This window comes from Coffea arabica, chromosome 6c (assembly GCF_036785885.1).
Source record: "Coffea arabica cultivar ET-39 chromosome 6c, Coffea Arabica ET-39 HiFi, whole genome shotgun sequence".
In the NCBI taxonomy this organism is placed as follows: Eukaryota; Viridiplantae; Streptophyta; class Magnoliopsida; order Gentianales; family Rubiaceae; genus Coffea; species Coffea arabica.
Genome location: NC_092320.1, coordinates 60,994,563 through 61,006,539, shown reverse-complemented (window position 1 = coordinate 61,006,539; position 11,977 = coordinate 60,994,563). Strand labels below are relative to the sequence as shown.

Sequence of the window (11,977 nt, the reverse complement as noted above, 5' to 3'; positions counted from 1 at the left end):
TATCGTGATCCATGATAATGGATTTTGATGAAAACTCTTTCATAGTGTGTGTTGTTAATGTGGAATGGATTTTATAATTTATTATTTTTCTTTTTCATTATTTCTTTTTTTCTTTTCTTTTTTTTTCATTTGTTGAAACTAGCACAAGCGGTGGTATTATAAGATGAGTATTTTTACCTTTAGAGAGAGTAAAATGGGTAATTAAGATGATTCCCTAGTGAGAAGTGGTTAATCAGGAAACCCATAGAAGAGGCCTATTATTCCCATTGATTTATTACCATTGGCCCCAAGCAAACATGATGAATGGGTATAATTGAATTTGAAACCCATAGTAGAGGTTAAAACCTATTTACCAAACACCCCCTAAAGGAATCATACTGATAAGCCCCCTTGTAAGCCATTTATATTTCTCTTTGTACATCCCACCAACCTACATTCACCCAAATCAAGTATTTAGTTAACAAGAATCACATAGTTGATTACAGGGAAAGGCCACACACGAGAATTCAAGAACCCAGATCAATGCAACACAAAGATATCGACCCCAAAAAAGAAAAAAAAAATCTGATAATGCTGATCCAAATCATGGACTATGCAGAGAACAGAATAGTTTGCCAAGACACTAACCATGAAAAGATGGCAAGCACAGGTGCAAAGGGAGATTATATTGTTACGAGGTAATTAGGAGCAATTTTTAAATTTTAGTCAGAGAAGAGGAGGAGAGAGAAAATTTTGAGAAGCAAAATAACGTTTGAGGCCATAGAGTTTGTAAGATTTATTCCTTTTTACTTGAACTTTTTTATTTTTTTTTAATATATATATAAGTTGGAGAACCCGAATCCGAGACCTTTTACTTACACTCTCTTCCCTTCTAGAGTTTATAAAATGTTTAATCATTTCAAAACATCAGATGAAAAACATGCTTAATCATTTCTTGCGAAATTTTGCAAGGTATACAAGATTCGTCCCAAGCACTGCAAAACACCAGATTTGAAAAAAAAAATGATCATTTCCATTTTTCCCGTGTATTTGCCTGCAAAAAAAATATATATATAGCGGTGAAATTCCACACAGCACACGCCAGATGGGCCTTAAAAATAGGCTAGATGAAAGCCTCCGATCCACCATACTTTTGGACTTACTTTGGATTAATAATGGACACAAGAGATTGGACAAATATCAGGTACAACCAACCCAATTTAGACACTAGGCTTGTTCCAGATGAATCAAATTTTCTTTGTTTGGACTTTGGACTTTCGAAGCCTCAGACTGACCTCTCGTGGGAGTAAACTTTACGAGTAAATCTTATATACACCGATAATGTATACATTATCACTATTTGATTCATAATATATGTGTAAAAGTTGAATTTTAAATTTAAATTTCGTATGATTATCATTCATCCAATGCTGATAGTGTATACACTGTCAGTGTAGAAAAAATTAATCCAAACTTTATAGGTTTGCTTTGAAAAAAAAAATAGAATAAAGAGAGACTTTATACATGGCAAACGAAAAATTCACGAAATTTGTAACTTTCAAATTCTCCCAAAAGAATAAAAAAAAAGTAAATCTTATATATACTGATAGTGTATACACGATTATGGTTGGATACATGATTTATGAGTAAAATTTGAATTTTAAATTTAAATTCATATGGCTTATCATGCATCCAATAATAATAGTGTATACAATATCAGTGTATAAAAGATTAATTCAAAAGAAATTTTGTTTCTTTGAATGTAAACTCTTATGTACTTTATTAGTGTTTACCTTAATGTAATCTCTCCATTTATTTGCAGACATGTAAATTACACGTAGTAAATCAAATGTAAGAGATACAGAGAGAAATGATTAACACGGTACAGAATACAATTTCTTGATTTGACTCCTCTTTGGCATCACCTTTTAGTTCAAGGTTTAGTGAACTCTGGAGGAATTTTATTTCTTGTTACACTGACAAGGGCTCTCACGAATCAAGAGGATAGTAAAACTGATATGTTTCATAATGAACATAGCAGGCGGTAGATGCAACTCGACATCCTACAGTTTTCTCGTTGTTGCAGAATTTGAGTAAGTTGCCAGTGACTATGTTCAGGCACTCATTGCAAGAATGCTGGGATAAATCCCTGGTGCACTGGGCCAAGGCATAAATAGTAGCATTAGATGCGACACTGAAACTCCTTCCCTTGCCAACCGCTTCATTTGCAGGCACAATAGCCTCCGAGCTGACCTTACTTATAAGAGCATCTAGCTGTTTCTTGAAAGCAGAGGGATGTTGCGGATGATCACCTAGGTAGTAGTTGGTAAAGCTAGATGGATCAACTGTTCCAAAGAATTTGCTGTCGTGAAACCTTAGAGTGCAGGTATCATTATACCACATCCAGACATCAGCCCGGTTTGCACAAAATGTGCGAATGGATAGTGTTGCATTACGAAGGCATCTCGCGCAATCCTTAATATTCACGTCTCTTCTGCATTGTCCCAAGCCGTAGACTTGGTCTGTACCTTTGCCATAAGTGGCAACACTGAAACGATTCTGAGAAGTGCTTGATGTTAGTTGTGCCACCAAGCTATCGATGTTGGCTGACATTTGAGGGGTTGCTATTGTTGAATTTTCACTGCAACTATAAACGCTAACAACCCCACTATCAAAGAGAACATCTGCAAGTACTGCAGTGCAGCTGCTGAGGAATAGCAAGAGAACAAGGCGAAACAAAGCCATCATGTACTGATCTTAGTTATCGCAATTTGCAGTTGCATTTGCTTTCTAAATTCTATCCAATTTATAGGAGAAAATAATAATGTGCGCGTCTCTATTGCTAGATTAGCTGGAACATGACACTTGTTGCAGATTTTTCTCAAGGTCAAAGTAAACTATTCAATCCTTTGGAAATCCTATCTAAAAGAAACAACTAGCATTATCCAGGAAAAGAGAGGGGCTGCCAGCAAAAGAGAGGGCCACAGCAAAAGAGAGGGGCTGCTGCACTTCTTCTCGGTCCACAGGGTTGGGGGGGGGGGGTGCCGTGCTTCTGCCAGGTCCACACGCTTCAGGCCATCCAAAAGCACCATAATAATAATTATACAAATCAAATACGAGGGACGATGGCAAACCAATATCAAATACTAGGGACGATAGCAAACCAACTAGTAGAATTAACAAGACAAGCAAAAACCCCCCACAGCCAAATCCTACACAACCATGGTTTTCGTTCAAATGGCATGCTAATGGTTGCTAATCAAAGTAATTATCCTATCAAAAAAACTAGCTTTATATCCAACAAAAAAAAAAAAAAAAACCAGCGAGTCAAGAAATCTGCAACCAGTGTTATGCTGCAGCAAGCTATGTTTTCAGAACCAGACTGGATAGCGACTCGGCCAAGGTCAGGGGTCAGGGGTCAATGGGTTCGACCGGGGGTCGATAGGGGTCGAACCGGATGACGTCATAAATAAAAATTATTTAAAAATTAAAATATTATATTTATAATATCTAATAATATATTGATATTAATAAAGGTATATTCATATATATTTGATGTTTCAAATATATTTAACAAGAAAATATAAAGAAATTAGAACAATTAAGTAGCAATTTATATTATTTAATAAATATTAACAAGTTTAGAATTAAAATTATGAGTTTAATTGAAAAATAACATCAAATTTTAGGACAATATTTATAAAATATCAAATATTTGAAGTATATCGATAAGTTTTAACAATTTAGGGGGTCAAAACATAATATTATAAAGTTTGAATTTTTTTTAAAAAAAATTACTGTTAAACCGGAAAAATCGATTTTTTCCCGGTCAAACCTGATTTTTGACCGAATTTTAAATTTCCGGTTTTTTAATAAGACTCGGACCGGCTACCTGGCCGGTTCCCGGTTCGACCGGCCGGTCCGGTCCGAGTTTCAAAACAGAGGCAGCAAGTCCAAGGAGAAGGTTGTGTAATTTCATTCACGCTTGTGTTAGGTACAAAGCTCATGGATTCGGGTCATTGAACAGGTTAATATATATTATCTACTATACCTATATAATATAAATGTGTTTGTTTCCTTTCTCGTGATGCCTAACATGCCCCTCATTGACTATTGCACTTTCTAAAACACCGAATCAAATTAACACACACAAAAGAGTCCTAATTAAAAACTTCAACCTCCAAGTTCTAATGTCTAACTACATTTGCCAACAGACACCAATTAAACAAATGAAAGCTCAAAAAGATAGAACTGGATTAGCCTTCGCATGCGAACATGGTTATTTAAGAAAAAATTTCTACTCCTGAACAATTGCGAAACCCCTTCTAAACAATTACATTGTGTAGCAAACTTGAGACTTCAAACTTTTCTTAAGCCAAAGAGAATGTATAAATGGTAATAAAGGTTTAAACTATAATATTAAAACCTAGAGGGGCATTAGTGTCAATGTGTCAGCTTATTTTATTTTTATTATTCTAGCACACTTGTTATGTCATTCTTTCACCCCACCCCCCCCCCCCCCCCAAATCATTAACAAACTAGAGTACAAATTTGTCTTTTTGAAGTAAAAGTAAAATCCATAATGGACTTTCAAGTGAAATAAAAAAATTCAACAGTTTGAAACAATTTTTTGACCAAATACTAAATGATTTGATAAAAGTATCAATATTTTGAATAGTACATACAATATGGATACCTCTAATTACTTCTTCTGGTTTTCCCTTTTTCTTTTTGTGCCATAACAAACAAATCGTGGTAATACAATTAAAATAGTTTGATTTTGAAATAAATATATGAACAGTTTTTGTTTTACCTTGAGAGTTGGATAACCTAAACTCAAAATAAACAAAATTTAATTTTTTGCATGTTCTATCATTATTATTTTTCCTGTTAAGTGAGTTGAATTTGTTAGTGTCTTAATGAAATTCCTTAATATGTAGTTATGTGCACAGCATTTCAAAAAAAAAAAAAAAAGATGTATAATCTTTCAAGATCAACTGTTTGTATTCTTTTGTGTGTTATTTTTATTAATATGGAATGTAAATCATTCACCATATATAAATTTTTTTTGCATAACTATTCAATTTTTTTGTTTGAAAATTCATTGTTAGAGATAATTGATGTTCTCCTTTCTCTTTATTTTCTTTTATTCTTTTGTTTTTGGACCGAATATAACACAAAGCACAAACAACAAAGATTCCATTTTTAAGAGCACTTTATTTTAGTATCAATAGTAGTATCTTGTATGATTTAGAAATTAGATTAGATTATGACTAATCAGGAATTTTAAATTGAAACAAAAACTAAAGATGGAATGCAAAAAGACAGATTAAATTGGAGTGTCTTATTTTTGAAGTAGCAAAGAGAATTTATTTATACTTATAAAGATTCAAACTATAATATCAAAACTAGAGGGGCATTAGGATCAGCATATATGATTCTGACAAAAGTGCATGGTGAAGATATGAAGTAGAACAATATTAGTGCAATTATGAACAAATTCATACTAGGTACCAAAAAAAAGGAGCACGTCAGAAAACAACAGCAACTAGGTACTAAGGGACTTTTTTTTTTTGTCGCAACAATAGAATTTCTATAACCTAATGTAACCTAATCTAGGGGAAGGGCGAGGGGACTCGATATGAGTATAGACTCCATCGATGAAAGTCAACTAAAACCGCCACATATTGTGACAAATTTTGGTGGGAGGCAAGAATTGAGCCCTTGACCTCCCACCTTACCAAGACTTAAATGTCTTGGGGGCAAGTACTAAGGGACATGGATAGGCAAATTGTAATGTACTAAGTGAGATCAAAGCTAATGTGACGATCCCACCTCCCCCTAGGGCGTACCTCAAGATTTAGCGGACCGCCTGCCCAACTCTCGCAGGACTCACTCACTCACTTCAACTAAAATAGGGTACAACCTCAAGAATAAAGAAAATAACAGTTACCAAGTTTGGAAAGTACAAATACATTCATTTCTATCTCAAACATCCATACAACCCCAAATACATCAAAAGATTGGAGTTCTAAATACATTCAACCCTAATCGAGCGATAGTGCGAGTACAATTACAAAATTTCAAAAAAAAACTAGACTACGCTAGCCTGTACCAGTCTCACGGCTCGCTCGTACGCCCTGTAAGAAAAACAAATGGTGTGGAATGAGCTAAAAGCCCAGTGAGATTTCAAATAGCAAGTTGACCATTATTTAAAAGTTCACGTATCAAAGTAGCAAAGTAGTGAGTATAACAAGTCTTAAAAGTGAGCAATAACAGTTCAAGTAGCAAATCTCAAAATGAGCGAGTGTAAAATTCTTTTCTAAAAGTAACAATAACACTACGAATAACAATCAAGGTATAAGGATACAGATGGCTCTCAGAACCCAATTTCCCGTTGCTTCACCAGAGCTTGATCAAGTATTAGTTGGCACTCCGTCAACTTTCAAGTAAAGTAACCAATCCAATAGTGCTTCGCTTAACACCAATCTGTCCACCATTCATTTCCCTTACCGGACCCGAACACTAACTAAATACTGGCGGTAATATTCGAGCATACCGATTAGTCGAGGAGATAACACTCCACTCGACAACACTAGATACCCATGGTTCGTTATCTAATCGACCAAGCCCTTGCTGGTTCAACTCGATTAACTAGCCAGTGGGGTTTGGGTTCCCAAGTAGTCACTATAATCGATGACCAATCGACTTAGTCAAGAGAAAAGTACGGAGACGGGAATGAGAGGTACCTCCCACTCGTATCAAGTGTGGTACATACTGTCGCTCCGCACTTACAAGTCAAGCACAAGTACAAACACAAGTACAGGTCAATGTAAATCAAGTCACTTGTACAAGCATGAATGAGATATCAAGTGTTTAGTTAAGTTATGTCAAGTGTGATAAAGTACACACTGGCCCGACCAAACCAAGCAAATCTTATCCGATCACATTGGTAAATCAAATATCAAGTTCAATCATGTATTTGGAAGTACTCATCAAAGATTTAGTGTTTGTCAAAATCACGCTTAGGTGTAACTCCTTTGTTGGAGTCCAAATCTGAGATAAAACATCGTTTAAGAGCTTTGAAATTAACTAAGGTTCAAAACTTAAGCGTTTCGTTTAACTAAAATCAAGTAACTGAAATTCATTTGGGTAATATTCATATTACTTATCACACCTAGAAAACTCATACTCACTCTTTTAGTTTTGGTAAGGAAGTGATTAAAACTTTGGAATTCTCATTTGAGTCAAAAAGACGAGGAAAATGTATTTCCATTGGTCGCTATTTTCATTTTTTCCAAGGGTACGAGTTTCGGCCAAATTCCAGCTTATATATCTCTACGAAAGTAGACTCAAATACCCTACACAAATCAAGTTCAATTTGTCCTCAAATCTTCGCTCAAGTCACGAGTACACATGCCTAACCCTCGAGTGAAAATTTTGGCAACATGCCCTTTGTATTTAGCTATTTTCCAGTCATTTATGACTTCATTATTTTTCCTCAATTTAGCCCAACTTCACACATAAACAATCTTAATACAATAGCCTTTCAACTAGGTTCAATGTCATCCAATTACAAGACAATTCTAGCAATGCAACTATAAAAATCAAAGTTGGAAACCAATTTTCAAGACAAATGGCTAAACAGCAGGTTTGATGTCTTTTGGCGGTTTGGTCACAACTGAAGATACGCTTATCGGATTGGGGTACACTTTATGGAGTTTTGAAGCTAAGACAGAGATCTACAATTCTTATGAAGACATCACCACCCAGTTCGTGCATTTTCAGGGTCAAAATGTGCAATTTCAGAGAAAACAGAAAACTGCCTGTGAAATAGGGCTTTTGGCAGTCAAGGATATTTTAGTCATTTAACATGATACAGTGCTCCGATTGAGTTGAAATTTTACAGGCAGCTAGCTAACTCCATTCCCTACACCTTTCATGTTTTGACCAAGACCTGATTCGGCCTCTAACATGGACGAACATACAGGTCAGTAGCAGGGCAGATTCTACTACACTTGCTGGAATTTGATGATTAAATGCTTAAAATAACATTCATGTCTTGAATCACTACCCCAAGTCCCTATCCAAGCTCATCAACATCATATACTAGATAAACAACAATAATCACAACTGAAAATTTCAAACCCTAACTAAAAATTATAAGCTAATAAGCCAAACTATGAAATCTTCCATACAATCCATCGCAATCAAGCCATGTTTTGCTTAAATTGCAAAATAAGCAAGAAACAAGAGAGGTTCCAGTATAATACCTCAAAACCCCCAAAATAAGTTATGATACAAGAACTTTCTTCATCCCAAAAGTTCCACCAAACTCACCTCGAAACTTTTCCAAAGATTAATCGGAGTGGATTCAGGTTTCACTTTACTTTTCTCAAGATTCAAGCAAGGTTGTTATGGTGGAAATGGAGTTTTCTCTCCTCTCTTTTCCCTCTCCAAACTCACGGCTAAGATGAAGAAAAAAGTGCAGGAATTTTGGTCCAAAACAAAGCTAAGAAAATAGGAAATTTGTTGGTCAAACTTGGTTGCCCAACACTTGTCAAGCCACCATTGGTCCTTTTGTTTTTTTTCTTTCTTCCTTTTCTTTTGGTAAAAAATGGTGGCTGTTTTATAGAATATTTTAGGGGTAATTAGCTGAAATAAAACCAAGATGAGTAAGGTAATAAAATAATATTCAAGTGGTGTACTCATTTGGTAGCAAACGGTACACGTCGGTTCAAGTCGATTTTATTTAACTCGCACGTACTAACGTTTAACTTATAATTCACTACCTTATTATTAGCACCTCTAATCACACATTTTCCCTTACCTAATACTCACTTTTATCCACCAAATTTAGTACACAAATCTCACCAATTAATCACACTAACAAAATACGCGAAAACCCTAATTTGCCCTAACTATAAAATTAATGACAAAACTCTTAATTCGATTATTTCTTACAACTATTGAGAGAGTAAATAAGTAGTAAAGATATTATAAAAAAATTTAATCAAAATAAGAAAAAATTTTAAAAAAATATGAGCGAATTTTCCAGTCGTCACAGCTAACCTGAAGAGTTCTCATGGCAAATTCAACGCCAAACTACAAAGTATTTTCCAACGTGTTTGATTTTCCAATACTAAGAATCTCCGACCAGTACAATTTTAAATAAGGAGCCGTTGGGTTCAAATTCTACAATCATTATCACTATCGGTATCGTGATCAATGATAATGGGTTTTAATGAAAGTCATAGTGCATTTGTTAATGTGGAATGGATTTTACAATTTATTATTTTTCTTTTTCATTATTTCTTTTTTTCTTTTCTTTTTTTTCCATTTGTTGAAAACGGCACAAACAGTGGCATTATAAGATAGGTATGTTTGCCTTTAAGGAGAGTAAAATGGGTAATTAAGATAATTTTCTAGTAAGAGGAGGTTAATCAGAAAACCCATGAAAAAATGGCTAGCACAGGTGCAAAGGGAGATTATTTTGTTATGAGGAAATTAGGGGCGATTTCTACATTTTGGTAAGAGAGGAGGAGAAGGAAAATTTTGAGAAGCAGAATAATGTATGAGGCCGAAGATTTTATAAAATTTATTCTTTTTTACTTGAACTTTTTTAAAAAATTTTTTAAAAAATATATATAAATTATAAGACTCGAATTCGAGACTTTTCACTTACGTCTTTTCCCTCCTAGAGTTTATAAGATGCTTAATCATTTCAAAGCATCGGATGAAAAACATGCTTAATCATTTCTTGCGAAAATTTGCAAGGTATAAAAGATTCGTCTGGTGCACTGGGCAACACCAGATTTAAAAAAAAATGAGGTTCATTTCCTTTTTCATCCCGTGTATTTGCCTGCAAGAACAAAAGCGCCGAAATTCCAGGCAGCACACGCCAGATGGGCCTTAAAATAGGCTAGTGAAAGCCTTTTGGACTTACTTTGGATTAATAATGGCCACAACAAATTGGACAAATATCACGTGCAACAAACCCAATTTAAATACAGTTGGGCTTGCGCAAGATGAATCCAATTTTCTTTGTTTCGACTTTGGACTTTCTAAGTCTCTCACTGACCTTCTTTGGACAATGATTTGAAAGTCAAACCATTAATTGAATCGCTGAAATATTCGGATTGCAATTCAATTAGTCGGATCAGTTCATTACCAGTTCAATGAATTTTTTAAAAATAAATTATATATATATATATATATATATATGTGCAAAATAAGATTTTCAATGGACTAATTTGAGACTTTGTTTGACAAAAAGTTTAATATTTTCAAAGAATATCAACTTTCACAAATAAATTTTTGAAATTATAAGTTTAAACAAATAACTTTCATCTCAATTGTATCTACTAAAATATAATCTTAAATCCTACCCAAGAATACTACAATATTCTGAAATTAAATAAAATTCATGTCTTTAAGAATTAGACATTGTGAATTTAAACCATGCCTTAGGGGGTTAAAGATTGCAAATTTGTTTTAAAAAATTAAAAAACTTAGAGGCTAGATGAAATCAGGAAACTAGAAAGTAGAGATGAAAATTCGATAAGAAGAAAAAGATGAGAAGGGAGTTAGTGAGTGTGGTACTTAGTGACTAGTCTTTGGAGTTAATAAGAATCTATTCACTTTTCTTTTTAGTTTATTAGGCAAAAATAAAAAATAAAAAATTTGCCGGTTCAATGGTTCATTTCGATACGAACGGTTTGCACGGTTTACATAATTCTCACCGATTCTTAAGTCCAATCAACTTAAAGTATGAATCGAATTGGAGTCATGATCGATTTACGGTCTGACTGGTCGAACCAGCCGATTCAAACCGGATTTCAAAACACTGCTTTTGGGAGTAAACTTTATAGGTTTGCTTTGAAAAAGAAATAGAATAAAGAGAGATTTTATACATGGCAAACGAGAAATCCACGAAATTTGTAACTTTCAATTCTCCCAAAAGGGAAAAAAATAAGGTCTTACGTACTTTAGTTAGTGTTTGCCTTAATATAATCTTTCCATTTATTTGCAGACATGTAAATCACACGTAGTAAATCAAATAAGAGATACAGAGAGATGTGAAGAATACGGTACAGAATACAATTTCTTGATTTGACTCCTCTTTGGCATCAACCTTTAGTTCAAGGTTTAGTGAACTCTGGAGGAATTTTATTTCTTGTTACACTGACAAGGGCTCTCACAAATCAAGAGGATAGTAAAACTGATATGTTTCATAATGAACATAGCAGCCGGTAGATGCAACTCGACATCCTACAGTTTTCTCGTTTTTGCAGAATTTGAGTAAGTTGCCAGTGACTGTGTTCAGACACTCGTTGCAAGAATGTTGGGACAAATCCCTGGTGCACTGGGCCAAGGCATAAATAGTAGCATTAGATGCGGCGCTGAAACTGCTTCCCTTGCCAACCGCTTCATTTGCAGGCACAATAGCCTCCGAGCTGACCTTACTTATAAGTGCATCTAGCTGTTTCTTGAAAGCAGTGGGATGTTGTGGATGATCACCTAGGAAGAAGTTGGTAAAGGTAGATGGATCGACTATTCCATAGAATTTGTTCTCGGTAAACCTTAGATAGCAGGTATCATTATACCACATCCAGACATCAGCCCGGTTTGCACAATATGTGCGAATGGTTTGTGTTGTATTATGAAGGCAGGCTGTGCAATCTTTACCATTCAAGTCTCTTCTGCATTGTCCCAAGCCGTAAACTTGGTCTGTACCTTTGCCATAAGTGGCAACACTGAAACGATTCTGAGAAGCGCTTGATGCTAGATCAGCCACCAAGCTATCAATGTTTGCTGACATTTGAGGGGTTGATATTGTTGAATTTTCACTGCAGCTATAAACGCTAACAGCATTAATATCAAAGAGAAAATCTGCAAGTACTGCAGTGCAGCTGCTGAGGAACAGCAAGAGAACAAGGCGAAACAAAGCCATCATGTACTGATCTTAGTTATCAGCGATTTGCAGTTGTACTTGCTT

General features: G+C 34.9%; 2 protein-coding genes across 2 annotated transcripts; both read right to left on the bottom strand.

Moving 5' to 3' along the window:
• Window positions 1-1,767: 1,767 nt before the first annotated feature.
• On the bottom strand, window positions 1,768-2,752 carry LOC113694302 (cysteine-rich repeat secretory protein 55-like). The gene has a single exon (XM_027213220.2). It carries the CDS (start codon window positions 2,725-2,727, stop codon window positions 1,969-1,971), a length of 759 nt encoding a protein of 252 aa, XP_027069021.1. The 5' UTR covers window positions 2,728-2,752; the 3' UTR covers window positions 1,768-1,968.
• An 8,178-nt stretch (window positions 2,753-10,930) lies between these two features.
• Window positions 10,931-11,977, bottom strand: LOC113694312 (cysteine-rich repeat secretory protein 55-like). Its single transcript, XM_027213229.2, has one exon. It carries the CDS (start codon window positions 11,933-11,935, stop codon window positions 11,177-11,179), a length of 759 nt encoding a protein of 252 aa, XP_027069030.1. The 5' UTR covers window positions 11,936-11,977; the 3' UTR covers window positions 10,931-11,176.

What these genes read in the sequence shown, in the direction of transcription:
- LOC113694302 (XM_027213220.2), bottom strand. Translation starts at nt 2,727, where the DNA reads ATGATGGCTTTGTTTCGCCTTGTTCTCTTGCTATTCCTCAGCAGCTGC.
- LOC113694312 (XM_027213229.2), bottom strand. Translation starts at nt 11,935, where the DNA reads ATGATGGCTTTGTTTCGCCTTGTTCTCTTGCTGTTCCTCAGCAGCTGC.